Below are 24,105 nucleotides of genomic sequence, written 5' to 3'. Positions count from 1 at the left end.
AAACATATGTGAGACATACACTGACTTCGTATCTTCACATCTGCAGTTGTATCTGGTTTATCTTTCCGTCCCCGACCAAGTATCGCAAAAATGGCATGCAACGGCATCGCCCATAAGTACTCCAAACGCCTCGTCGCATTCGAACACAACCCCCACCCACTTTCCAGCGCAAGACCGAACACTTTACTCTGGGTTGGCGGCCTAACAGATGGCCTCCTCACCGTTCCATATCCCTCCGCCATCGCCAGTAAACTTCCATCCGACTGGGTCATAGCCGAAGTCCTCATCTCCTCGTCATACAAAGGCTGGGGTACTGGTAGTCTCGCTCGCGATGCACGTGAGCTCGGGGAATGCGTGTCTTACTTTAGGAAGTTACGGCCAGAGACGAACATCGTAATCATGGGCCACTCAACGGGATGTCAAGATATCATGGAATACGTGCTTGGAAAGGGACACGAGGAGAGGGAGCCACTGGACGGTATTATTCTGCAGGGTGGTGTCAGTGATCGAGAGGCATGGGAGGACTACTACAAAGAAGGTGAGAAGAGGAAAGAGCTAGAAGAAGCGATTAGGATATCCAAGGAATTGATCGATGCGGGCAAAGGCAAGGAAATCCTGTCACCCGAGAGCAACGCTGTATACAAGGACATGGGGGGACCACTCAACGCATACCGGGCACATTCCCTCCTCGCAAAGGGCGGAGATGACGACTACTTCTCGAGCGACCTTTCCGACGAACATTTCGGGACAACATTTGGCAAAATCCCAATGAGCACACCGGTATGCTTCCTGCTAGGATCCGAGGACCCGTATGTGCCTGCTTCAATCGACAGGGCAGCATTGCTTCAGCGTTGGACAAGAATAATTCGCGAAGGCGGCGGGGTTGTAGACGACGAAGATGGCGGCGTGATTCCAGGGGCACACCACAACCTTGACGATGACCCGGAAGAAGTAGTCCAGGATCTTGTCAAGAGGGTACACGGTTTTCTTACTGGGCTAGGTAAGAGTACGAGCCCAAAGTGGAAGAAGGCTGGGTCTCACCTTTGATTCCGCTGCGATTATTGCATGGTAATATACTATTCGACAATGCTCCGGTTCGCATGCATCCCTGGGTTTGCGATCTGATACAGCAATCACGCTCCTGTCGCAACCATGACACGAAAGAGTGCGCCCTGTGCCATCGCAACAGATGACATCGTACACGTGTGATGCGGTCCTGTCATCAAGACTCGGGTTAAGCTGACATGCGTCCCAGAGAGTGGGCGATGCCCTACCTAGACTGTGTAAATGTTGGTTGATTAGGAAGAAGACATGGACAGACGACAAATACAGGACTATAAAACTTCTTCAGTAAGATGCATTATTGCGCGCTCTAGGCATCGCTATGCCCCTTGGCAATCCACTATTCAACAACAGCTTTTGGTATCCCGTAATGCCGTTAATCATCCTACAAGCCAGATTGGAAGCCAATGCTCAACACATACGTACAACAAACGCCCACGCAATGCATGCAAACTCACAGATCCGCCCACTTGGACAATACTGTCCATTCTTCAAGTGTTTGCCAAAAAGCTCGTTGTTCGCGGAGTTGTACCCCTATGCCTGAAAAGGTACCCTAAAGGTATACATTGAGTATTAGGTAAAATTCGGCAAGACGAAGCTTTTTTGTACCGCGACTCGACGTTGCGGCTGGGACAAACGCATCGCGATGTATCCATCTCCTGGCTCCTCTTCAATTTCTGGCGTGAAAGCATCCTAAGCCCGCGCGCCGTCCACCGTAGCTGGCTCCTCGAACTGCGCCTGGACGACCCATTGCTCGCCGAACTTGATGCCTTTGCCACCGCTGATACCAGCATTGCGCCAGGGTTTGTTGACACCAATATCCACGATCCAGATAAGCCACTGTGGATCGCGTCCGGCACCATTTTGAAGCGCCTTTACAAGGCCTGTTCGTGGTGCACCGAGACATACAATGTACTTTGCGCGGACTTCTAGTGGCTCGCCTTCTAAGATGGACACTTCCCCTGTAGAGCCACCGACACCAGACGGCGTTTCAACAGCAAGGCAGGCTGCTCTTGACTTGTTTGCCCAGCCTACAATGTTGAGGACCACTCGTTGATCTTCGTCGCCGAGCGCCTCAAACTCTTTGTGACGGCCAAGCAGGGCGTCTATGATGAGCTCGGGTGGTGCCTGCAGGCGCTTCAGAGCTTCTTCCGTGTCTTTCCATGCACGAACGGAGCCGCCAAACTTCCGGAAAAGTTCGACCTGGCGTCGGATATCTTTGTCCCAATCTGCATTGCGTTCGAAACCAAGCAGTGCAACCATGACTTTCGGTCCACGTTGAGCAAGGTGCCGTGCTGCTGCTACGGCACGCGCACCTCCACGGTGATTACCAGCTAGGACGACGATAACGGGGTTGGCATTAGGATTGTCGCGTGCGAGACGCCTGCCGCCCGGATTTATCGCAGTCAGAGCGACTTCTGCAATGCCTCGTCCTGAACTCTCTGCCATGATGTCTTCGTTGAGACCAAACTCTACTTCAGCAGTCTCTTCCACTGCCAGCATGGCACCAGGTGTGATAGCGAAGCACTTGCGGTTATTTGATACGAGACGTAAGCAGCCCTTCGCGCTGGACTCCAGAGGTGACTCTGGTGGTGAAGCAACGCGACCCGGCCTAGGGCTACCGGTAGCATGCGAGGACGCATAAGGTCGAGTCAAGACAAACGAGCGGTTAGTGCGCGGCAATACACCCGAGCCCACCATATCCAAGTCAGCCTGGACACTGCTGCCTTGTCGTGTTGGCGCCCTCTTGATCGAGGCTCTCGACATGGCACGTCTGGAATTGCGCCCGCTGCCAAATTCGTCCTCCTCTTCTTCAGAGCTTGTGTTGGTCGTGCTTTTCAGCTTCCGATCTAGCACATTTTCTGTAGGATGCAGGTTCTTGCCGCCGTGTGTCCCAGGCCTTGCCAGGCGGTTGAAGCTGACTAGACGATCCTCATCTGCGGTTGTGTCCTCGTTTCTGATTTGATTGAAGACGGTGCGCTTGTCAAACTTGGAGAGGTTGCTCTGAAAGTCGAACTCGGGCATATCCTGGATATCTGTAGCGCCTTCCGTGGCCCAGCCGTTTGTGGCTTCGAGCGCCTGCTGCCGTTTCGTCTTACGATTCGAAGCGTTTGCCGCTGCAAGACCGACTCTGCCGCCTATAACCCCAGGGGTTCTTGTCTGTGGCTGTTCGGCGGCTTGTAGCATTGGGGTGTTCCTCCAGCCATTGCCTTTGCTAGTAGAAGTTAGTTTTTGTAGATACGACGAGTGGCCTCTGGATCTAGATACCACCTACCCTTTCTTGACAGTGTCGACGTCGCCATTCTTCTTTTCTTGAGCAGCAAGCTCCTTCTTACGCGACTTGCCTCCTCTTCGGGTCTTTTTGCCATTGTCGTCATTTTTCTGCGGACTGGGATCATCCATTGGCTTGCCAGTCCTAGTCTTGGTGATGCTTGCCCTTCGCGCAGCTACCTGTCCCGTACGTGTCTCGCTATCGGCCTCTTCAGCGTCTGCAATGTCCAGCGACGAAAACGGCCCCTCTAAAGTGGCCGCACTCGGCTTTCGAACGTTGACTTTCTTTCCATGACCCACAAACGGAGACGCATTTTTTGGTAAACTCGCAGCGCTCGCAGCAGTTATAGGCTTGATGGGTGTGGCAGGAGCTTCCTGAGGAGGCGCAGCAACGGCAGAGCCCAACGAAGGAACGGCCGAGGTGCGCTTTCCCATGCTAAGAATCGCGGGGTCGACAAACGGCGCAGCTGGAGTTGGCTGAGGAGCAACTTGGCGGGGCGCTGGACGAGCGTTCGGGTAGGCAGGTGCGCCTGTAGACGGGACCGACGAGCGTTGGCTGACGAGATGCGGAACCTGTTGTCCGCTGTGCGGCGGCGGGTGCTGAGCATGGTTCTGAGGATATCGCGGGTATGCTGGAGGCTCGGATCGCGGTGGAAGAGGCTGTGGAGCGGGCGCAGAGGGAGTGACTTTGATGTCGGCAATCATGTGTCCTTCGACGTTGTACGAAGGCACTCGGTGGCCAGAGTTTGGAAAGAAGACTGTTGTAACCATCAGCGCATGCCTACAAATAAACAATGCCTTGGACCAGAACCTACCATCTCGGAGCGTCAGAGTAGCCGTATGCTGATCAACACCACTGACGACACCCAGCACGACAGCGCCTGGAGGGCTCTGCAGCGTCACCGCGACCGACAAGCCGACGAAACTGGAAGCCATATTGGCGGTCGAGGGCGCAGGCGAGCGTGGTGCTCCAAAGCCCTGGGACGAAGCGAAAGTTCCTGGGGGAGCGGTATTTTCTGGAAGCCTGGCGGGGGGCAAGATCTTATGTGCAGGCGACTTCGCGGGCAGTCGTGCAGAATGTTGACGGAGATGCGACCTCCACGTCAGACGAGTTGGAGGTGGAGAGCACTCGAGGTAGGAGGAGCCCATACCCCAGTTGCACTATTTCGCGACTCGTGCTGGGGCGCTAGCGGTGAGCCACAGTTCGAGCCACCAACGGCTGCTGATCCAAGGCTGCATCTTCACATGCAGATGCCTGAACACGAAATAAGCTCGCGCTTGATCGAGCCGCACGGTAAACACCAAGTCCTGCCCTAAACGTCTACACAAACGTCTACGTTTCAGCTTTGACAACAAGGCGACCACGTGTAGCTATAGAGTACCTTATCTGTGATACGTGCAACTCGTTGAAAAGGAGTTGATCCGTACACATTGGTAAGCACATGGATAGGAGACAGAAGGAAGAATTACTATCATCGCCCATTACGTGGCTTCATCTAAAGAAGCTTACATCATGGCCCAAAAGCACATCAACTCCAGGGTATCCCTACAAAAATTCCATCGTCGCGAGTAACTTCAACGTTCCAGTTCCTCGTCAAACAAGCTCCCATTGGGCTACGCCCCCAAACTTGCACGAGTACGCCGTCTTGTTGTTCCAAGCTGCAACGCTCATGCCACGCGCATCCTTGTCGTTAAACACCGTAACTGCATTGAGGGAAATCTTCTGGCCCGGTGCACCGAGGTCGATGCGAGGCACGTCGAGCCACCAGGTGCGCCCGTCCGTGTTGAACGGCTTGTAATCCGGTTTCCGCCCGTCCCTACCGGCAACGCTCAGAAGCATAACGTAGGGCGCACCCTTGCCATGGCGCGCATTGTCCCAGTGCGGACAGACGGAAGACATTTGAAATCGAACAACCGCCGGGACGTATGGATCGTTTACCTTGATCTGTGCCTGCGACGGTTCAAAGGTTCGCTCACCAAGGCCGTGTTCCTTGGAAGCGTCACCGAATATAAGAACGCGTCCGCCCTGGTCATCTCGCATAAACTCCTCGTAGGACATGATGCGTCCATCAGTACGGAACTGATGGGATGCCTCTCCCGGATAATGCTTCAACCCGAACTCGTTGTTGTCCATGGTGAATTGGCGAGGGTTGAAAGACCGAATATATCTGGTGCATGTTAGTCAGTAATTCAACATTGACAGATAGTGAGCAAGTTTGCTTTGTGAACGTACCCTTCGCCACGGTTCCGACACCCAAGCGCTCCAGCTCCCCAGCAGGAATCGATGAGCTTCCATTCTCCATTGTCAATTTTGACAGCATTCCACGCATGTGTCGATTTGTAGGGCGGCACAGCTTGTCCGGGCTGCAGAGGCGAGTGGCCGTAGCCCTTGGACGCTCCAGAACATACCATGGCCTCGAGGCCTGCTTTCAGAGCTAGGGCAGCGAACAGACCGGCGTACCCTTCGCATACTGCCAGGCCTGATGCGATGGTTTTTTCCGGGGTAGTGGGCGATACAGTACCGTTGAAAAACGAATGAGCATCGTAGTCAACGTTGTGATGCAGCCAAGTAAATATAGCTCGCGCTTTGTCGGTAGGTGAGGGGAATTGAGAGCACAGTTGATGAGCAAGCCAACCCACGTCAGAAGAGGGGAGTTGAGCACGAGGAAACTGCGCAGCATGGTTGTCTGGTCCTGAAAAGTCGCGGCACACGAGGCAACTTGCGACTGCGCCTGGTTTTGGTTTGGAAGCCATGATTGCACTGAGGTTTGGTCTTGACGATATGGGGACGGGCGGTGGTGCTCCAAGATTCGGTGCCGAGTCAGAGGAAACCGCCAATGGCCGAGTTGAAGGCACAGGAGGAGGCGATGGAGCCTTGTTATTGAACCCCATGTCCAACGCCGATCGTCGTGGTGGCGGTGGTGCGATCGCTCTGTTCGTTCGGGAGGTGTCGTTTGGAGATTGCCTCTGTGGCAGCGCTGGCACAGGCCGAAGCGATTGCTCGCGAACGATAGACTGTCTAGGGGGAAGAGAGGGTCTTGCTGGTGGATCTTCGCTTTTTCGTTAGCCGTGTTCTAGCAGACTGTCTTTGTCTGTGCCTCACCAGGAGCCTTCAGCTTGGGTGGCAGCGCCTGAGCTGGCACATGATTTCTTTTGCTCTTCATCGCTTCCAGCGTCGCCTTACTCTGTTTAGAGTCTTGGGGTTCTTTCTTGGCTGGCAGCGGTGGCAGCTTTGACGGATCGTAGACTGGAGCCCTGACCTGATAGAGCGTGCCAGAACTTGCATTGCTGTGACTTGTCCCGTTCGTCTTGACAGAAGCCAATGACAGTGTTGATATGCCTGAAGCGATGGTAGAAATGGATTCAGACGACTCGCGCCTCCTCACGCTTGGCTCCGACGCCTTGCGCGGTGGCAGTGCTGGTGATGGTCGAGGCGTGCTGCCATTGCGCGGAGGCGGACGAGCAGGGAGCGCGGGCAAAACATTGAGGTTTTTGGAGGATTCGTGCACTACCATGGGCTGGTTGCCGAGTTGGCGCGCCGACGTGGGCGCATTGCTGAGGACTGGTGGGTTGTTGACGGTCTGGCGCGAGTAGGCGGGCGGGCGCGAGCTCGGCGGCGGCGGAGGTGGCTTCCTCTTCGCAGTGGAGGCATCGTAGGAATAGGTTGGCTTGGCTCCCGGTACAGGCGTATGCACTTCTTCGAGGTTCAGCGCTGCAATGCGCGACTTGATAGACCCTTCAGCCATGGCAGTCGCGTTCTGTGGGGGTGATCGACGGTCGGAGCGTCAGCTGTGGCTGGTGACGAGTCAAGAGGAGCAGCAATTGATGGCGTCCGTCGACGTGCCACTTGTCACCACTGGGTGATGGAGAGGCTGGACACACGGCGCTGAGGGCGGGAGGTGACAAGAAACGAGTATGACGAGACAAGGCTTGTCCCTCCCAACGGAGGCACGCCTTATGCCGGGCATAATTGCAGGCAGACAAGCACAGCCTCTGGCCCTGGTTCGTTCGCCCTAGCCCCTGCAAGCCACACGACCCCGCTTAAACCCGTTCCTGCCGATTTAAGCTTTCGCCCTCGTCTCAAAATAGTCCCGTCCGATAGTCCGATCCCCAGCGCAGGGCTGACACTCTGGTGCTGTCCTAGTGGTAGACAGCTCGTGGCATGTTCAGACCATGGCACTGACCTCAGTCTCTACCTTGGTCGTTCGGGGCTGTCATCTGTCTCGTCCACGGGGACCATGTGGTCATGATGGACATGACGTTTTCGACTGCACCACATGCAATGCTGTGCACCCGTTACCCAATACCTCGCCTGTGCAAGGATTCGTGCCGTACATGTACATGCAGATGACATAAGTAGCATCAACGACATGTTTTTGATTTTTTTATCATTCAACGTCTCGCACTGGATTCGCTACTGTATCAAACAAACAGGCCGGAACAAGAACCGATGCAAGCGCCAAAGCGTGCAACACAGACAACCTACACTACATTCCCAACCTCTACCCAGCCGTGCCTCCCATACCTCCCATGCCCCTGTCCAGCCCATCTCTAACCTATAACACAATAGCAATTTCAACTTCTGCCCGCTCGTCGCTGCGCAACTGTAAGAATGACTGCAAAAGGACACTTTTACTCTAGCTGAAAGGAGAGGACGGGCAGTCGCTCAAGATACTGCCCAGTAATGCAATGCGAGGGCTTTGCTATCCAAAACGCCAGAGAAGAGTGTGAATGAGTTGATGTTGGAGACAACAGTAAACGATGCGACAATCGCTACCTCTTGCGCTTCTTGCTCTTGTCCAGCGCTGTGCTCATCGAGTAGCCTTCCATCTGCATGTGGTAGTCATGCATCGGAGGAGGCGCCATCGAGGTTGCTGACGACACTGAGTTCTTCTTGACAGAGACCCCCATGTGACGTCCGTAGCGTCCCTTCCTGCCGTTGCCTTCGTCCTCGCTGACACATCCTTCCGCACCGATACCAGCGTCTTTGCAGCGCTGGCATGGTCGTTGGCGGTCACAGCCCTTCTTGCTCTTGCGGCAGCGCTGGCAGCGTGGCTTGCTCGAGAGATCCTCCTCGTCAACGCCAAGCTGATGCTGGAAGTTCAAAGACGCGTTGGAAGCCTTGCGTGACTGTGAAGGGAGAGAAGACGGAGACATTGGGGCCTTGCTCGTGCCATTGACCTTGGACTTGCTCTTGGAGACGGCACGAGGCTTGCTAGGCTTGCCAGACTTGCTTGACACGGAACGAGCCTTGATGATACCGGAGTGCACACGATGGCCGTGTTCTCCTGGCATCATCTCGTCACTGTGGCCCTTGAACGACTCATCTCGGTCGTCTTCGTAGTCCTCGCCGCTACTCTCGGCCTCATCGTAAACACGAGTGTGGTCGTTCATTGCGCGAGCCATGTCGTACGGGAGAGGAGGAAGCTCACTCTCGTCCTCGCTACCGTCGGCGCTCTCGTCGCTCGAAGACGCTGCGGCTTTTCCGCTAAAGGCATCATCCAGCGTCGAGGTCGACGTACGACCATGGGTGGAGAAGTTGGACGCATCACCCAAGCGCATGAGCTGACGAGCGACATCCTCGTCAGAGATGACACTGATGCTCGCAAGAGTGGTGTCAGGTGTAGGGAGGGCTCCACCGCTGCCAGAGTAGCGATAGTGGGAATGCTGCGCTGAGCCGCGCGCCCGAGACTTGTACCCCTGAGCTTGATTGCTCGATGCAGAGTAGGGTGTGACCAGCCCTTGAAGGTATGAACTGTCACCCTGGCCATAGCTCTGCGGCGAGGGCAGTGGATGCGAGTATGAGAATGTCTGCTGGTTGACAGAGTATGGCGAGCCAGCAGTGTTTCCGCTGATACGTCGCTGAGGGGATACGGACGACTGTGAAGCAGTCATGGGGACTTGGGGCGGTACGAACAGAGGCAGCTCCTATGCAAGGAACGAGTGTCAGACTAATGCACGATACATGCCCACTGTAGGTACTTACCGAGCTGTCGAATTTTGCACGCTTGCGGCGGCCACCTTCAACAATGTTGTCAACGCTGATCTCAGCGCTGGCCAATGGCTCTTTCCTCGAGCGTCGCGAGCTGCTGACAGAGCCATGCTCTTCGTCGCTGTCACTGTAGCCGTCGCCATTGGCGTCAGCGAAGCTCCCATGCGAACTGTTCCCGCGACTCTTTATAGACGGGCGCATGCGCTTGCCGACCGAGGCGCTCCTCCGCCCACGCCCTGGGTGTGGTGAGTGACTCTGGCGTGCGTGGCGGGACCCCGCTCTCGAGCCTTGGTGGTGCTGGATGGGCGGGAGCATCTGGAAGGCTTCGTCGAGGTGGGGTCGCGCGCGACGGGGCGAGATGGTCTGCTGGTGGGGATCAGGAGAGTAGTCATCAGCGTCGAGAGTCTCTGGTGAGACTCGGACGAAGACAGTCATGCCGTGTTCGAAGTTCTCGAAGCGCGCAATCAGCGTGTTGCCGTGACGGTCTTCAAAGATGACGCCCCGACGCTCATACAGACCATAGAAGTTCTTAACTGTGGTGATGATGGAGTCTGTTGTATCGTGAGGGTATATGTCTACCCGCATGGGTAGTCGGGCCTTGTGGGCTGGAGACTGGGGGAGCAGCAGCTCAAAGCTGACGTGCTTCTTGGGCGTCTGCTTGGAGGGCGACATGGACTCGTGCGCAGAGCCCGTCTCGGTGCTTGGATAGACGTCCATGATGCCCGAGTCTTCCCTCTGGGGCATCATGTCGTAGCCAGACACGGGGTGCATGGCGTCGTGGTGTCGGCCCGCCAGGAGCTCTTCGACCTCAGGGCAGCGCTGTGCGCCTGCAACCCGCGGCTCCGCAAGCATGTTGGAAACTTGCATGCCAATGTCTCGGATGCTGAGAGTGTAGTCCAAAGCCCCTAAAACGAGCTTCTGTATGTCTATGTGGCTGAGCGGCGCACCGATGCTGCCGGTGTCGCAAGGGCTTGGGACGAGAGGCGGTCGGGGGAGGACAAGCGGGCGTCGGGTCTGGGAGGCGACATATTAGCAGATGGTCGCTGATGAGGCTTGATGGCAGTTCGGGTGCTCCTTGTGCTGTTCCACGGCGCCTGGGCTGGGCTGGAGGCGGTTGGGCGACTCGTCACCGCTGGCCATTTGCGGACTACAGGGAGGATGTGACGACAGCGCGGAAGACCCAGGGGCGGCGTCGCAACCAAGTATGGAGCCCAACTCGGTCGCAAGCGCCTAGGGAGACATGTACATACCAGCAGTTATGTCTACAAAGCCAGATGGACAGTGGATGCTTCGATCCGGTTGCGTGAGTCTACCGCCGCTGGCTGCGGATGGCACGTTAGCGACCCGGATGCGCACAGCAGGATTGACGACGGCTGAGCGCCAGAGTGCGATCTCAGAGGGACCGGGGGCTTGATGGGAAGGTTGGAGGCTTACAAGGAGGATGTGGTGTGGGACTGAGGAGAATGGTGTGGAGGGTGGGTTGCAGATGAGAGATGTCGCAAGCGAACGACAGAGACACCGACTAGGACCACCCAAGGTCACGACGCACTTTCCGGATGCGCTTCCAACCACAAAAGAGCGGTCGCCTTTGCATTCACAGACTCTGGGGATCAAATTTGTATCGTCGAGTGCGTCGAAACAGTACAGCGCATCCGACCTGCTGCATGTATGCGATTGCGCCTCCATTGGTAGCTAGCATATACACTACCGCAAAGAACAGCCCACCCTCACTCACGCAAAAGGACTGCCACTGTACTGCAGCGGGGAAATGCCCCAGTCCCCATCCCATCTTGTGTGCTTGTCTGTGAAGTCGAAACATGGGACAACTCGGCGGCAGCCATGCGCCCAATGGTTGAAGCCGACTAGAATGCATGCCACAGGACAACTCAATCGCTTGTCGACTACACATGCGCGAGAGAGAGCCGATCTCAACAACGTCAGACATGGCCAATGGGCGGGTACGCTGCTTGTTATCGAGGCCATGCCTGCGTTCCATGTGAACAGGAACAGGACGAGGACGAGGACGAGCTTTAGCACCCTGATACCCCGTTTGCCCTCTTGAGCACACAAGGGTCCTCGAATACCGCATTCCGGGTCGCCTTCACACACAATTCTAGTCAGAATGCTAAGGAAGCTTCCGGTCCCGAAAGTGGGTGAAGCGCTGTGGATTCGTTGGCAAGTGGTGCCGGGCGTCTATTGGAGAGATCTCCGTGCGACAATCAATGCCACACACCTTGCTTCCGTAGTTCCCCTTTGCAGACGACCGTCCCTGAATGAGTCGCCACAAGATTCCCTAGAGGCTCGTGCTACTTGTGAATTACGCGACCCAGGAATTATGTCTACATGTGCTCCCGCAATCGTCTGATCATCTCGGACCCACACTATCATGACGATGGTAGCGCGAAGCCCAGAAATCAGCCCGCGGATGGCCTACACACACCCGCCCTGGTGTGGAAACCATGTTTCGACCGGATTATGGCCGTCTGTTATCTTGCTTCCAAAATTCCGACCCTGCATGTGCACCAGCGATCATGGCAAAGGTACATACGTAGCGCGGCATGCGACTTTGCGCATCCGTGGCGTGAAGCTCGGACAACCACTTTAACTGATGAGGGGTCGATCAGAACGTGTAGGTCTTCCGCACTTTGCGCAAAGACGATGCAGTAGGGATCCGGGTCGCGGACCTTTTCAAAAGACGTTGTGCGCATTTTTGGCTCTATGCGATCTCGCTACGGATGTCATCGGTCCACACAGTTAGTCGGTGAGGCTCTCGGCCTATACAACGCCGCGGGGACAAAGCAAAGGAAAGATGCGATAACAGCACCGGTTTCAGGACATTCGGCGTTCCCCCAGATGCAGCATGTTCCCCCCATACTGCCTGGGACAACGGCGGCGCAACAAAGACAAGCGCAGGCTGCCGTTTGATATCTGGTGGCAGTGCGCTGATCGACAGGCTGTGGGCGCCCGACAGCGGACCACTCCGTGATTTCGTGTGTTGCCCCGTGATTTCGTGTGCCGCGCGCGTCTTGCCCAGACTTTTGGCGGGGTACGTGTAGCTCTGGAAGCTGGTGTGCGGGATGGTTGCAACTAGGCCAGTATAGTCCAGTATAGATATCGATACTTTTGAAAGATCCTCGATGCATCGTCTCTGCCGTGTGCATGGGCGCATTGCAAGGACGTCTTTGTGGTGAGGTTTGGGATACGCGTTTCGGTTATGACGTGCGCTCCGGGTGCCTTTTCGGGAAAGAGCGGCCCGTGCTCCACAGCTAAGCACCTCGGGATTAGCGGCAAGTATCCAGTCAGTAAACAAACAGAACTGGATCGCGCACAGCTACAAGCTCCCATATAAGTTTAAAGCTCTTGTTGTCGTCAACACCACCACTCGTGCCATTCGACATCGTCGACCCGCCTATCTCATCGCCGCCAACTTAGATGGAGAGTTTCTTTATTTCGGCCACTGTTTTGTAGCGCTCGACTTCCGCTGCCCCTATCGTCCACTTCGCAACCGTCGCTGTCACCAAAACATACATTCCGAGACTATTGTCTTAATCGACAGACTGAGAGCATAATGGACGCAAAGGTAAGCCCGCTCTCTCTCTGTACGCCTTTACTCTGTGCGCCTAGCCTCGCCCGACGCGTTGCGAGGTCGACAATGCCGCCTGCGTCTTGATGCATATCCGGAGTCACACAGACTGTCGTCCCCCGACATCCGCTGACAGAGTTTTCCACAGCCACAACGCCCTGCAAGGGCTCTCCGTGTACGCGACGAGAACGCGCTGCCCCAATTACCCGCTGGAAAGGCTCTGCACTCGCGCGGAAAGTCGACACCAGCACTATCTACACTGATGCAGGTCGGAGGCATCAAGGCGGCCGCAGCCAAGCGGACCGTGTTTGGCGATGTCAGCAATACCACACGGCAACCTGTAGCAAAGGACGACATGCAGGTCGCCGGAAAGAAGAAAGGCCTTGAGGTGCTCAAGGAAACTTCTGCCGTCACGGTCAAGGAAATCACAAAGGCTGGCGCGTTGGCACGGCCGGCACAACGCCCTCTGGCAAACGTCAGCACAAAGGCCAACGCGTCAATCGAGACAAGCGAAGTCGCGTCTGCTGTTTCCAAGCATGTCAACGCCAACCAACCGACAGCCGACAACCGCAAAGTCCTGTCCAAGAAGTCCTCCACTGCTGTTTTCAAGGAGCCACAGCCAGAGCCCCTTAGCGACACAGCACTTGTAAATGTACCTGCTCGCCAACCTCTCCCTACCCAGCCATCTTCATTTCCCAACGTGGACCGTGCCCCAGCACAGTCCCAGCAAGCAGCGACCATCCCTGAAGAGGAAGAGAGGACCGAGTCAAAAAACAGGGCGGACGACAGGTACGAATACCTGGATGCATTGGAGGAGCAGGCACGCGTCCTGGAACAAGAACGCAACGAAGAGCTTGCCAAGGTCAACGACCTCGACCAAGAAGAGTACTGGGACGAGGAGGAAGATGAGGAATACTATGATGCTGACGGCTACACTACTGCTCGTTCGCTACGATCGCGTGGCGACAACACAACTGGCGGTGTAACCCTGGTCCTTGCGCCGAGGATCACTGCAAAGACAAAACGCGAGCTGGAGGCTGCCAAGATATTCGTCGAGGCAAATCGGAGTGACGAAGATGTGGAAGACGAGCAGTGGGACACCTCCATGGTTGCTGAGTACGGTGATGAGATCTTTGAATACATGCACGCGCTTGAGGAGCGCATGAAGCCAAACGCCTCTTACATGGATCACCAGGCCGAGATACAATGGTCGATGCGATCAGTGTTGATGGACTGGCTTGTCCAGGTCCACAACCGCTTCACCCTTCTCCCAGAGACGCTTTTCCTCGCTGTCAACTATGTCGACCGGTTCCTCTCATGTAAGGTCGTCTCACTTGGCAAGCTGCAGCTGGTCGGCGCCACTGCTCTCTTCGTCGCTGCCAAGTACGAAGAGATCAACTGCCCTTCAGTGCAGGAGATTGTATACATGGTCGACGGTGCTTACACTGCCGACGAGGTTCTGAAAGCTGAGCGCTTCATGCTTAGCATGCTTCAGTTTGAGCTGGGTTGGCCTGGCCCAATGAGCTTCCTCCGCCGCATCAGCAAGGCAGACGACTACGACTTGGAGACTCGTACTCTATCAAAATACTTTTTGGAAATCACCGTCATGGATGAGCGCTTTGTCGGTTGCGCTCCCAGCTTCCTGTCCGCTGGTGCTCACTGTCTCGCCCGCTTCATGCTAAAAAAGGGTGACTGGGTAAGTTTGCGTCGTCTGTACACTTCACCAAGCTTTGCTAATACCCTCCTAGTCGCAAGCACACGTACATTATTCCGGATACACATTGACCCAACTTCGCCAACTCATAACGGTGATCCTCGAGTGCTGCGACAATCCCCAAAAGCACCATGCTGCTGTGTACGAGAAGTACACTGATAAGCGCTATAAGCGCGCTTCCGTCTTCGTCGAGGCAGAGGTCTCAAAGGGCTTCTCTCTGCCTTTTGTGTCTAGGGACAGCCTGGCGAGCCAAACGTGGAGGCGAAAGTGAATACACTTGTCTCCATGCGGCTCTGACTTGACTGTGTTCTAACGTGGCTCAGGGTTCGTGCGACAGCGCAACTCGCAGAGGCCAATCACCAGCACCCACCAGTCAGAAGACTGGCAGTACAAGTCAGCCGGTCAGCTGCAACTCAGCAACAACACCAACATGGTCACCATCGAAATCTCCTCCATTCTTGCTTATTGTTCACGGATACACGGCGCTCTGGCGGCTTCTTGGAACTAGGTCAACATCAGCAATCTTCCCAGGCTACATTAGTCCAACCTTCGTTCGGACACCCGGCGCACGGAGTTTACGGTTGTCCGGCCTAGGCCTTTTCATTCTGCGTCAATGCTCTTTCCCATCACTGGTCCCTTACTCTCGTCACTGTTCTCAAGGCAGTAGGCAATCTTCCATTCGACTGTATCTACTTCCATTGGAAAGCGTTTCCGGATCCCCATCACGATGAAACGAGGTCATGACCTGCTCATATCAGTTTAATTCTCTCACTCCTGCGGTATCGCGTTCATGGTGGCGGTCACTTTTCCCTTTTCTTTTTTATCACTCCTCTTTGGCCGGGTTTCAGCAATCAATCTTGGACGCAAAGGAGTTTACATGGGCATCGCACTATGTGCGTCTGGGTTTCTCTATCTGCGTTTTGCCTGGCACAATGAAGTTCTTAGTTTGAGCTTCCCTGTAGCGTCAAGAAAAGCGTTTAATACTTGCATCTTCAGACAGCGTCTAAGTGATGAGTGTCTGAGAACCCTGCAGTGAACAAATACAAGGTTTAGGACTTGTGATCCGTCGTTGATCTTGATGATTGTATTTGTTTGGCGGGCGCCTCTTCAACTGGGCTTGAGAGAGCTTCAGAGGATGTGTCAAAGCCTGCGCTGAATGTCTTGATAGTTCCACATCCACATCCTGCTATCCTCCATCCTTGAGTCTTCCTCAGCGAATGCGCCCTGCAGCTTACCATTCGGGTATCTCAAACGTGACTGCATCATTCCCATCCCGCTGTCGCTTTTCCAGCTCCCTACCAGCCAATTACGCCCTTGCTTATGCCGGTTTCTGTTTGTACGAGAAAATGTGGTTTACTGATCATTGCGATGCTCCTTCAGCCGGTGCGATCAAGACTACTGAGTCGCCTTGTTTGCCGTCAGCTCGATTCAATTACAGACGCAATGTACATGTCCTACCTCTGACGAACAGCATCTCGCTCTGCTTCTTGACCGTCCGCACGCGGGGCTCCTGGTCGTCATCCTCTTCCTCTGCAATATATATAGTTTCTTCCACGTCTCCGAGAACAAGGTTACAATGCGAGTCGTATGCCTGCACACTTTGTCAATTTGGCGGTCTGGGTGTACGAGCTACAGCTTCGCGCCTTACATGTAGTCTGCCCTTTAGCTCGCGGTCGCCGCGTAGTTTTACAATGACAACTTCGTCAATGCAGAGGCGCACAAGGTCGAGGGGTTCGTTGGTCTCTTCTTTTTCGTCCATATCGGGCAGTGTGTTGTGGAAGCGATTCGTCGTGTCGAAGCTACGAGCGCCTCTCCAGTGAACTTTGGCAAGAGCGATCGTCTTGGCAGAAGCGGGGACTAGCGTGCACGCGAATCTAGTGGTGGTGGGCTGGTAGGCATTGCGTCAGGGCCCAGCCCAACCCCATCCAACATTTCTGGGTTGTCCTCAACACCGCAGTTTCCGCCGCTCTAGCCCTCAACACCAATCTGTTCGCTCCAAGTTTGCTGGGCAGGTTAATACACACGAGTCGAACGTACTACCAAACTAACGAGTCATGGCCGACGTCCAAGTTCCTGTCCAAAAGGACGAACATCCACTTTTGGCCTCACGCCCGCCAGTCACCGATCCCATCACCTACCTTACTATTATTGAATACAACTTGACCGAGGAGAATCTGCCTATTCTACATCAAGTTCTCCAAGATGCCGAGCTCACTGCGACTATTGGCTGGGATCTGATCCATTTACTCCTGCCGCTGTTGCCGCTCTCGGAAGACTGTTTGCAAGATATCGCCGCAAAGGGCAACCCTAGAGAGTGTGTTTTGAAGGTGACAGAAGCACTGCGGCTTCTGGAGTTTGACGAGCCACACAGCCACACGGACGACGAAGAGGACGATGCAGAAGCGAGCGAACGCACCAAAGCGGCAGAGGTCGGAATGGGCGAGTCGAGCACAAGTCCAGCCTTTCAACCAGCCGTGGTGCCACTGCTTCCAGTGCTAAAGTTTGAAGTACTCTTGACTATACTAGCAACGTTACACCGAAGGGTCAAGACCAAGTTTCCAAGCCGATTCCTCTCCACTAGCCTCCAGGCCGCACTACTCGCGTACAACAGGGCAAACACGCACATTGAAGACCTTACCCTATCCGCTGTCAAATTCGTCAAGACACTTTCCGGCACTAAGAGGCCGCATCTGCCCTCAAGACGGAGTAGCGGGAACCTGCTACGTGTGAACACAAATCAATCGGAGCCAGATCCGGAGGCGCAGAGCGACGCGCCAACCAGCGAGGAGAATGAACTTGTCAACCGCCTGCTCCAGTCGTTTCTTACGCATATCCTAGAGGAGTATATTTTGTCATTGACATCGGATGATGACGTTCCAGGTCTGGCATGGGCAAGCAGACTAATGGAGCGATACGAACCCCAGCGGATACCGGATAAGCCCAACTACCAAAAGTACGCAGATCGATTCGCAGACGATGAGGACCTGACCTCCAGAGTCGCAATTCTTGGTCAAATTGTAGCCTTGAGCCAGGATCTTGGACTGAAGTACGAGGAGCTGCTGCGGACTGTGATGGACACGGAGGATGAGAAGAGAGGAATTCCAGGGACAGAGGATGAGCCACCAGCTGCAGCCGCCGACATACCACTTTCACGTACAGGAGCCTTGATCCTTGTTGCCGCACAAAGCGTAAAACAAGAACTATATGCATCAGCCAAACAAGATCAGTCTTTATCGATTGACATCTTCCCCGGACACGCCACCATCCTCAGTAACTTTATCGGCACTCTCGGCCAGCAAACTGTCGGCATGGAACCCGAGGCACTACTTGATACAGTTCTTACATTCGGCCTCATAGCGCTTCAGCATGATAACATTGGCGAGCCAAAAGATGACGAGTCATTTGCCCAATACCTACAGACGGTATCACTCATCTCTGCAAACTCGCCGTCGCCCAGCTTACGTGGCCATGCACACTACCTCACTACTACTGTTCTGCGCTCGCATCCTCATGATCTGGTTCGCCTAACTTTCATCCGGGACACATTGGAACACTGTCCGTACGAGAACCTCAAAGCAAGCGCGGTGTCATGGTTGAAGGGCGAGACTCTCGAAGCAAACGCTCCACGTCCACAGTCAGCAGATGATGACCACGAAGACACGAACATTTTCGCCACACCTGTCGCGCTATCCACTGTCGCGCCATTCTTATGGCCAGACCTTACAAAGCAATATGCCAGCAACTCAAGCCTAGAAGACTCGTGGATGCAATTTCGTCAAGAACTCGGTTTCTACGTCGCAGCGCTCAACTTCTACTACCTTCTGTTGCAAGCGAAACATTTGCATGACACTCTTGGTATCAAGGAATTGAATGACAAGCACAGTATCCAGTCACACTATTTGGACGTGCTGAAGCAGACAGCTGCGCGGTTTCAGAAGGAGTTGAAATCGGGTGGCGGGGCACTTGTAGTTGAAGGAGAAGAGGCGCTGGAACAGGCCAAGGCTGATGTTGGGTTGCTCGAAAAGGTAGTCGAGTGGGTAGAGGGCGGGCTGAAGAAAATGTAGATAGTGGTTTTATCCGTGTGACGGATGATGTTTCCGAACAGTCATTCACAAGTTTGGCCATGTTCACGATACGATGCTCAGTATTCATGCTAATAACCAAGATGAGATACACTCTGCCTTTGAAAAGTCAAACCCCACTGTTCATACCTCCAAATCCCGCATGACCATAGGATCCACCCTGTGGAACCCAACCACCAAAATTGTCTGCCGTCATATCGTTCCACAAATACAAATCTCCGTTCTGAAACGCCGCTGAGAAGTCACCCATGTCGGTTGAGTAGGGTGTTTGATCGTTCATAGCCTGAGCTTGTGTACCTGGGTCAAGGCCTAGTTCGTTCGCAGACCATGATGCCGGCGTGGGATAAGCGTTGCCCAAAGAAAAATTTGATATAGCTGTTGGGTGTGCTTGGTGTTGTGCAGCAACCTGTGACGGATCTATAACGGATGCCGCAACCTGCGAGGTCGGTTCCGCAAACGTCGGCGTCTGATTCCCTGTCGCAATATTACTATCCTCACCATTGCCTGTCTTTCTCCTCTTCAAATGTCTCCCCTCTTTCCTCCACTCTTGGTACTCATCCCACCATCTCTTCAGTTTCTCGTGGAGCAAAAAGTTCCAATGGCTCGGGACTCTGACCCTGCACTCTTGCGGCCCCCCAGCCTCGTTCGTCTTTTCCAGTACTGTGTCAAGGTAGAAGCTCACTCTGAGACTCTGGCTTTCGAGAAGTTCGCCCATCTCGGCGTCTGTCCCGACTGCATATTCGGCTTTCATCAGAGTTACCAGAGAATAGACGGCACGGACGTATAGGGCATTGGGCGACTTTCGCAGTTTGTCGATAGGAACAGCAATGAAGAAGTCTAGTATGGTGTACGCTGCGCTCATGCATTTTGTCGTCGCGTTGATCTGTAATGCTGACCGCGAGAGGAGGGACTCGGGTTGTACACAGTCGTCATCCAGCGCGGGTAAAGTGATGTGGCGATTCCGAAACTCGATGGCTGAGCGATATTAGCTAGGCTGCATGCAATCTACCAAAGTGGACTTACCATCGTAGCGACCTCCATCCATCCCAAACTCCCACATGGACAACATGTCTGCATAGTACTCCAGCTGGAGGTTCAACGTCATCACGTCATCAGGAATAGATTTTCTCCAGTCTTGCATTCGCCGATCGAAAATACGCAATATGACTTGCATGCGTAGTTCCGAAAGACTGAAACTGGTACTTGCATCATCGAACCCGAAGGCAGTGTTCGCCTCATCAGCTATCCGCTGAAGCTTCAACCACGCAACTATCCTCTTGTCATCCAAGAGCTTCGACTTTTCCAGAATGTTGAAGCATTCTTCCATCCAACTGTTGAAAAGTAGTATGTTGGGTCGTTTTAGTCTCATTGAGAAGCCTGCACTGATGATGTAGAGCAGCAGGATAGTACGACAGTGTTCAAGTAATTCCTCCGGTGAAGATATCTTCTGAAGTGATCGGATTGCACGCTTGGGTAGTTGCTCGTGCGTCCTCGGTTTTGAAGTTAAGCCTAGTTCCAAAGCCATCGATGCGGCCATGTTAACCCACTGATAGATTTGTAGCTGTCCTGGTGTCTTTGAAGGTGAATAGTATGTGACGGTGACGATAAGCGCTTGTATAGCCTGAACTGATTTCTCGCCTTGGATGAATGCGGATCGTGCGTAGAGAAGGACGGTTTCTTCATGCAGCCTGTCTGACAAAGCAGAGCCTTTGGAGTGGGCTGCTGCTGCCATGATCGCATGGAAGAGTGCAGGCTTGTTCGCTCGTAGATCGAAAACGTCCCAATGCTTAGGAATCGTGATACCGGGGCATGCAGCGACGAGCTCAGTGCGCCATATGCTCAAGAGCTCCCGAGCCATGTCTTCTGAGATGACACCACGGTCTATGATATCATTGTCAGAAGACCCCAGGAAGTTTGTAAGGGCGCCAGTGACGACGGGGTCGGCCTTGAGTGGCTTGCTGATGGGTGCTGTAAGGTTCGATGTCGCTGTTATACTACTCAGACGACTCGGTACTCTAGGGGACGTCTCCTTTCCTCCTGCATGCCCTTGGTCGTCTGATTCATCGTCTCCTGATTCTTGCTCGCTGACATCGTTGGACGATCGTGTGTTGGTTTTCAAAAGGCTGCGCATCTGCTGTATCTCCCTTTCCAACTCTGTAACTCGCACATCTGTTCTCTTTCGCTGTCTTCTCTTAGCTGGCGGCGCAAAAACACATGTTCTATTCGCCTTCGCGCATCGCTGGCACTGCGCAGAGCTTGCATCCGGATTCACAAGACATCGGACCTTGGAGATGCGACAAGATTCGCAGGCGCGATTTAGTGGTTGATCTTGAGGCTTTTTGGGCTCCGAGTCTGGGCTATTGACGAGTTGGTTCGTCATTGTCCAGGGATTCTGCGACTTGCCATCGTCTCCTCGGCTCGTCATCCTGCTTCCGCGTATGTGTCGGCAAAGTTGCCGCTTGTTGTGGGATGGTGTACTCGTTCGATTATGAATCTCGTAGATGCTCACGCATAATGTGTCTGATTCGCTCTCGCTAACTGCGCAACTCCATGTTCGCAATCACTTGCAGATCGACTAGCGCATACGATAGCCGGTGGAAGATTGAGATCTTGTATAGGGATTGTGCGACAACGTGTGATGATCCCGGATCTTGAGCGACAATTTGCTTAGCTGCTAGACTGATTGACGCGCTGAAGTTAGCAAGGGCGTTGAATGACGAACGTTGATGCCTTGGAAGCCGTTGATGGAAGGTCGCCGGTCTGACAGGGACTGACGCGCAGCATTACTAATTGGGGAGGGATGTGGGTCTAGCGGCAAACCCCGTGGCAAAACATTAACCCGCTAGGCGCAACACACGAACGACCTCGTTAAGCGTTCATCTCAAGATTCGAAACTGTTTTCTTAGACTCGGAAAGTCGACGCGCATCCTTTAGGTGATGGAACCAGATACTGGCCTCGCCTGCAACTTGCCGCCATGTACTCAAGCGTCTTGGTCATTCACGGACTCGGAAAAATAGTCAGGAGTACGTACGCGTCAGGCACCCCCGTACTCCTCACATGCGCGACTCGTATTGAGGCCCAAAAGAAGCAAAGTGATAAAACGGAATTACTGCGCTAGGACCGCTATACATGCTAATGTGTTATCAGTGTGCCCATCATAGTAAGGACGTTTCATTGGAGTCACGGCGAGCGTTACGTTGATTAGGGCTGACGGGCTCATGGAGAGTATCGCGCCTGCGTGGCTTGCATGCTTTCCCGAGGGAAAACCTTCTGTGACAGTAGGGCGTGACTAGCGCAACTGGAAGTACGAGACTTTATATCACCATGCTGGGGTTGAGTGCCATTTGCAGCTGGATCTTCTGTCACTTTAAAACTCTTTGAGATTATCCACACGATGTGTCCAATGTGTCACGCAGTGTTCGTTACTGCAGACACCCTCCCTCTAAGCATAGACCTCTACCCATATCGCCAACTAACATAACCAGAACCAGAATTTCTCGAGCGCGTTACGCGGGATCTGCTCAGGCCAAACCTCCGCATCAAGTGCCGCCTTACCGCTCCAGATATCCGCCTCCGCTGGGTTGACCATCTTGGTTCGTTTAAAGACCTTCCAGAACGCGAACAAGAGACCGAAGATCGCAACACCAATGTAGGCTGTGAAGAAGCTGGTCAATTCATCGGGCCCCCAAGGCGTAGTGGTGAAAACCTTGAAGCCATTGAAGAGGATGATAAGAGCAAAGTAGGTAAAGGCAGCCCAGGCGACGTAAGGTTGCCCTTTGCTCTTGAAGACCATGGTGCTGCGGTCCACGTTTTGAGCATCGCATGCTTTGCGGAACCGAGTGTATGTGTACGTGATGGTGCACCAGGTGAAAAGCGACGCGATTGTGGTCAAGTTCTGGAACCACCCGAACACCTTGTTGGCACCAGCGCTGACACTCATGTATGTGAGTAGGGAGATGGAGGCCGTAATTCCGACAGCGTACACAGGTACACCCTTCTTGTTGCACTTGAGAAGAAACTGGGGAGCCTGGCCGTTCTGAGCAATACTGAAGAGATAACGCGATCCGGAGTACAGGAAAGCATTGCCAGATGATGTAGCGGAAGTCAAGATAACAGCGTTGACGATATGAGGAAGAACCGGAATACCAGCGTTCTTCATCGCGATGACCCAAGGCGATGACTGGGCACCTTTGGCATTGTCGTCGGTGAGTTGAGGATCGTTCGAGCTAATGGTAGTACCGATGATGAATGATCCTAGAACATAGAAGAACAGGATTCGCCAGAAGACACGTCTAACAGCCTTGGGAACTAAGGGGCGTACAAGGTCAGTGGCTGTCGTACGTGTTTGATACAGGGGCATTGCTTACTGTTCTTGCGGGGGTTGGCGGCCTCACCAGCAGCGACTGCAACCATCTCAACACCACCGTAAGAGAACGCGGCGTTGACAAGCGTAGACCAGAGACCGGTGAAGCGACCAGTACTACCAGTACCAACGTACTCCTTCATAGCGCCTTCTTTCCAGTAGCGGAATCCTCGCCGATCATGGTCTGGACCTCCACCGAGCATAATGACCAGACCAGCAATGAGCAGTCCCAGTATCGTTATAATTTTAATGGACGCGAATATGAATTCAGCTTCTCCGTAGATCGAAACAGCGAAGATGTTCAGGAAGACGATGATGACGATGATGATGGAGATCCATATGGCAGGGTTATACCTAGTGGCATGTTAGTTATTGTTGCATTCGCGTAGTGTTGGTACGTACTTTTCATCTTGGTCCCAGAAATTGATAAGTAAAGCAGCAGCAGAGATCTCAGCGCAGAGCGTGATAGAGCTGTTGTACCAGTTGTTCCAACCGACGGCAAAACCAAGAGCAGGATCCGCATATCGGGCGGAGTACTGGGGAATAGCACCTGGTAGAGGAAGCCAAGTGGCCATCTCACCAAGGCATTGCATCATGCCAAAGATAGCGACACCTGTAATGGCGTAACCAAGGAGAACAGAAACAGGACCAGCATTGGCGAAAGCTTTTCCGATACCGAGGAACAGACCGGTACCGATAGTACCTCCGAGCGCGATGAACTGGATGTGACGCGACTTGAGGCCCCTCTGAACGTAGCCATAGTCCTCGGCTTTCTGGACCGAGCCGTACACACCTGCAGCCTCATTGATGGCGTTGCCTTTGTGGTCGGTGACGTCTCCAACAGCATGGTCAGAGGGCGTCTCGCCGGCGACAGCATATTGCTGTTTCTCGTAGTCGTTGACAGACATTTCAAGTGTGCTGTTGCGACCGTTATAGGGCTAAAGGCGGATGGAAGCACCAAGGAGGTGTGCCCAAGAAAGGAGAGGATTGAGCCTGAGTCTATCAGGGATAATGAGCCCAAAGGAGCACAACAAGGG

At 54.0% G+C, this 24,105-nt stretch overlaps 9 protein-coding genes across 9 annotated transcripts; 3 read left to right on the top strand and 6 right to left on the bottom strand.

The window, feature by feature from the left end:
• Nucleotides 1-90: 90 nt before the first annotated feature.
• ACET3X_002431 (uncharacterized protein) lies at nucleotides 91-1,047 on the top strand (the record flags this gene model as incomplete). The annotated part of the gene is made up of 1 exon (XM_069449173.1): nucleotides 91-1,047. The coding sequence occupies one exon, from the start codon at nucleotides 91-93 to the stop codon at nucleotides 1,045-1,047; it is 957 nt and encodes a 318-aa protein (XP_069308978.1).
• Nucleotides 1,048-1,755: 708 nt separating this feature from the next.
• On the bottom strand, nucleotides 1,756-4,269 carry ACET3X_002430 (uncharacterized protein; the record flags this gene model as incomplete). Its single annotated transcript, XM_069449172.1, has 3 exons — nucleotides 1,756-3,277; nucleotides 3,338-4,091; nucleotides 4,149-4,269. The coding sequence occupies 3 exons, from the start codon at nucleotides 4,267-4,269 to the stop codon at nucleotides 1,756-1,758; spliced, it is 2,397 nt and encodes a 798-aa protein (XP_069308977.1).
• A 658-nt stretch (nucleotides 4,270-4,927) lies between these two features.
• On the bottom strand, nucleotides 4,928-7,079 carry ACET3X_002429 (uncharacterized protein; the record flags this gene model as incomplete). The annotated part of the gene is made up of 4 exons (XM_069449171.1): nucleotides 4,928-5,501; nucleotides 5,567-6,383; nucleotides 6,437-6,469; nucleotides 6,518-7,079. 4 exons carry the CDS (start codon nucleotides 7,077-7,079, stop codon nucleotides 4,928-4,930), a joined length of 1,986 nt encoding a protein of 661 aa, XP_069308976.1.
• A 1,027-nt stretch (nucleotides 7,080-8,106) lies between these two features.
• ACET3X_002428 (uncharacterized protein) lies at nucleotides 8,107-11,114 on the bottom strand (the record flags this gene model as incomplete). Its single annotated transcript, XM_069449170.1, has 5 exons — nucleotides 8,107-9,261; nucleotides 9,320-10,208; nucleotides 10,273-10,339; nucleotides 10,576-10,647; nucleotides 11,057-11,114. The coding sequence occupies 5 exons, from the start codon at nucleotides 11,112-11,114 to the stop codon at nucleotides 8,107-8,109; spliced, it is 2,241 nt and encodes a 746-aa protein (XP_069308975.1).
• A 1,779-nt stretch (nucleotides 11,115-12,893) lies between these two features.
• Nucleotides 12,894-14,893, top strand: ACET3X_002427 (uncharacterized protein; the record flags this gene model as incomplete). Its single annotated transcript, XM_069449169.1, has 3 exons — nucleotides 12,894-12,905; nucleotides 13,057-14,604; nucleotides 14,657-14,893. The coding sequence occupies 3 exons, from the start codon at nucleotides 12,894-12,896 to the stop codon at nucleotides 14,891-14,893; spliced, it is 1,797 nt and encodes a 598-aa protein (XP_069308974.1).
• A 1,089-nt stretch (nucleotides 14,894-15,982) lies between these two features.
• On the bottom strand, nucleotides 15,983-16,381 carry ACET3X_002426 (uncharacterized protein; the record flags this gene model as incomplete). The annotated part of the gene is made up of 3 exons (XM_069449168.1): nucleotides 15,983-16,029; nucleotides 16,081-16,213; nucleotides 16,271-16,381. 3 exons carry the CDS (start codon nucleotides 16,379-16,381, stop codon nucleotides 15,983-15,985), a joined length of 291 nt encoding a protein of 96 aa, XP_069308973.1.
• Nucleotides 16,382-16,676: 295 nt separating this feature from the next.
• ACET3X_002425 (uncharacterized protein) lies at nucleotides 16,677-18,686 on the top strand (the record flags this gene model as incomplete). Its single annotated transcript, XM_069449167.1, has 1 exon — nucleotides 16,677-18,686. The coding sequence occupies one exon, from the start codon at nucleotides 16,677-16,679 to the stop codon at nucleotides 18,684-18,686; it is 2,010 nt and encodes a 669-aa protein (XP_069308972.1).
• Nucleotides 18,687-18,813: 127 nt separating this feature from the next.
• ACET3X_002424 (uncharacterized protein) lies at nucleotides 18,814-20,835 on the bottom strand (the record flags this gene model as incomplete). The annotated part of the gene is made up of 2 exons (XM_069449165.1): nucleotides 18,814-19,679; nucleotides 19,728-20,835. 2 exons carry the CDS (start codon nucleotides 20,833-20,835, stop codon nucleotides 18,814-18,816), a joined length of 1,974 nt encoding a protein of 657 aa, XP_069308971.1.
• A 1,342-nt stretch (nucleotides 20,836-22,177) lies between these two features.
• On the bottom strand, nucleotides 22,178-23,976 carry ACET3X_002423 (uncharacterized protein; the record flags this gene model as incomplete). The annotated part of the gene is made up of 3 exons (XM_069449164.1): nucleotides 22,178-23,013; nucleotides 23,073-23,422; nucleotides 23,471-23,976. 3 exons carry the CDS (start codon nucleotides 23,974-23,976, stop codon nucleotides 22,178-22,180), a joined length of 1,692 nt encoding a protein of 563 aa, XP_069308970.1.
• Between the last annotated feature and the right edge of the window lie 129 nt (nucleotides 23,977-24,105).

This window comes from Alternaria dauci, chromosome 2 (genome assembly GCF_042100115.1).
Source record: "Alternaria dauci strain A2016 chromosome 2, whole genome shotgun sequence".
Taxonomy (NCBI): domain Eukaryota; kingdom Fungi; phylum Ascomycota; class Dothideomycetes; order Pleosporales; family Pleosporaceae; genus Alternaria; species Alternaria dauci.
The sequence above is the reverse complement of the archived record's forward strand: the minus strand, read 5'-3'. Positions and strand labels throughout refer to the sequence as shown.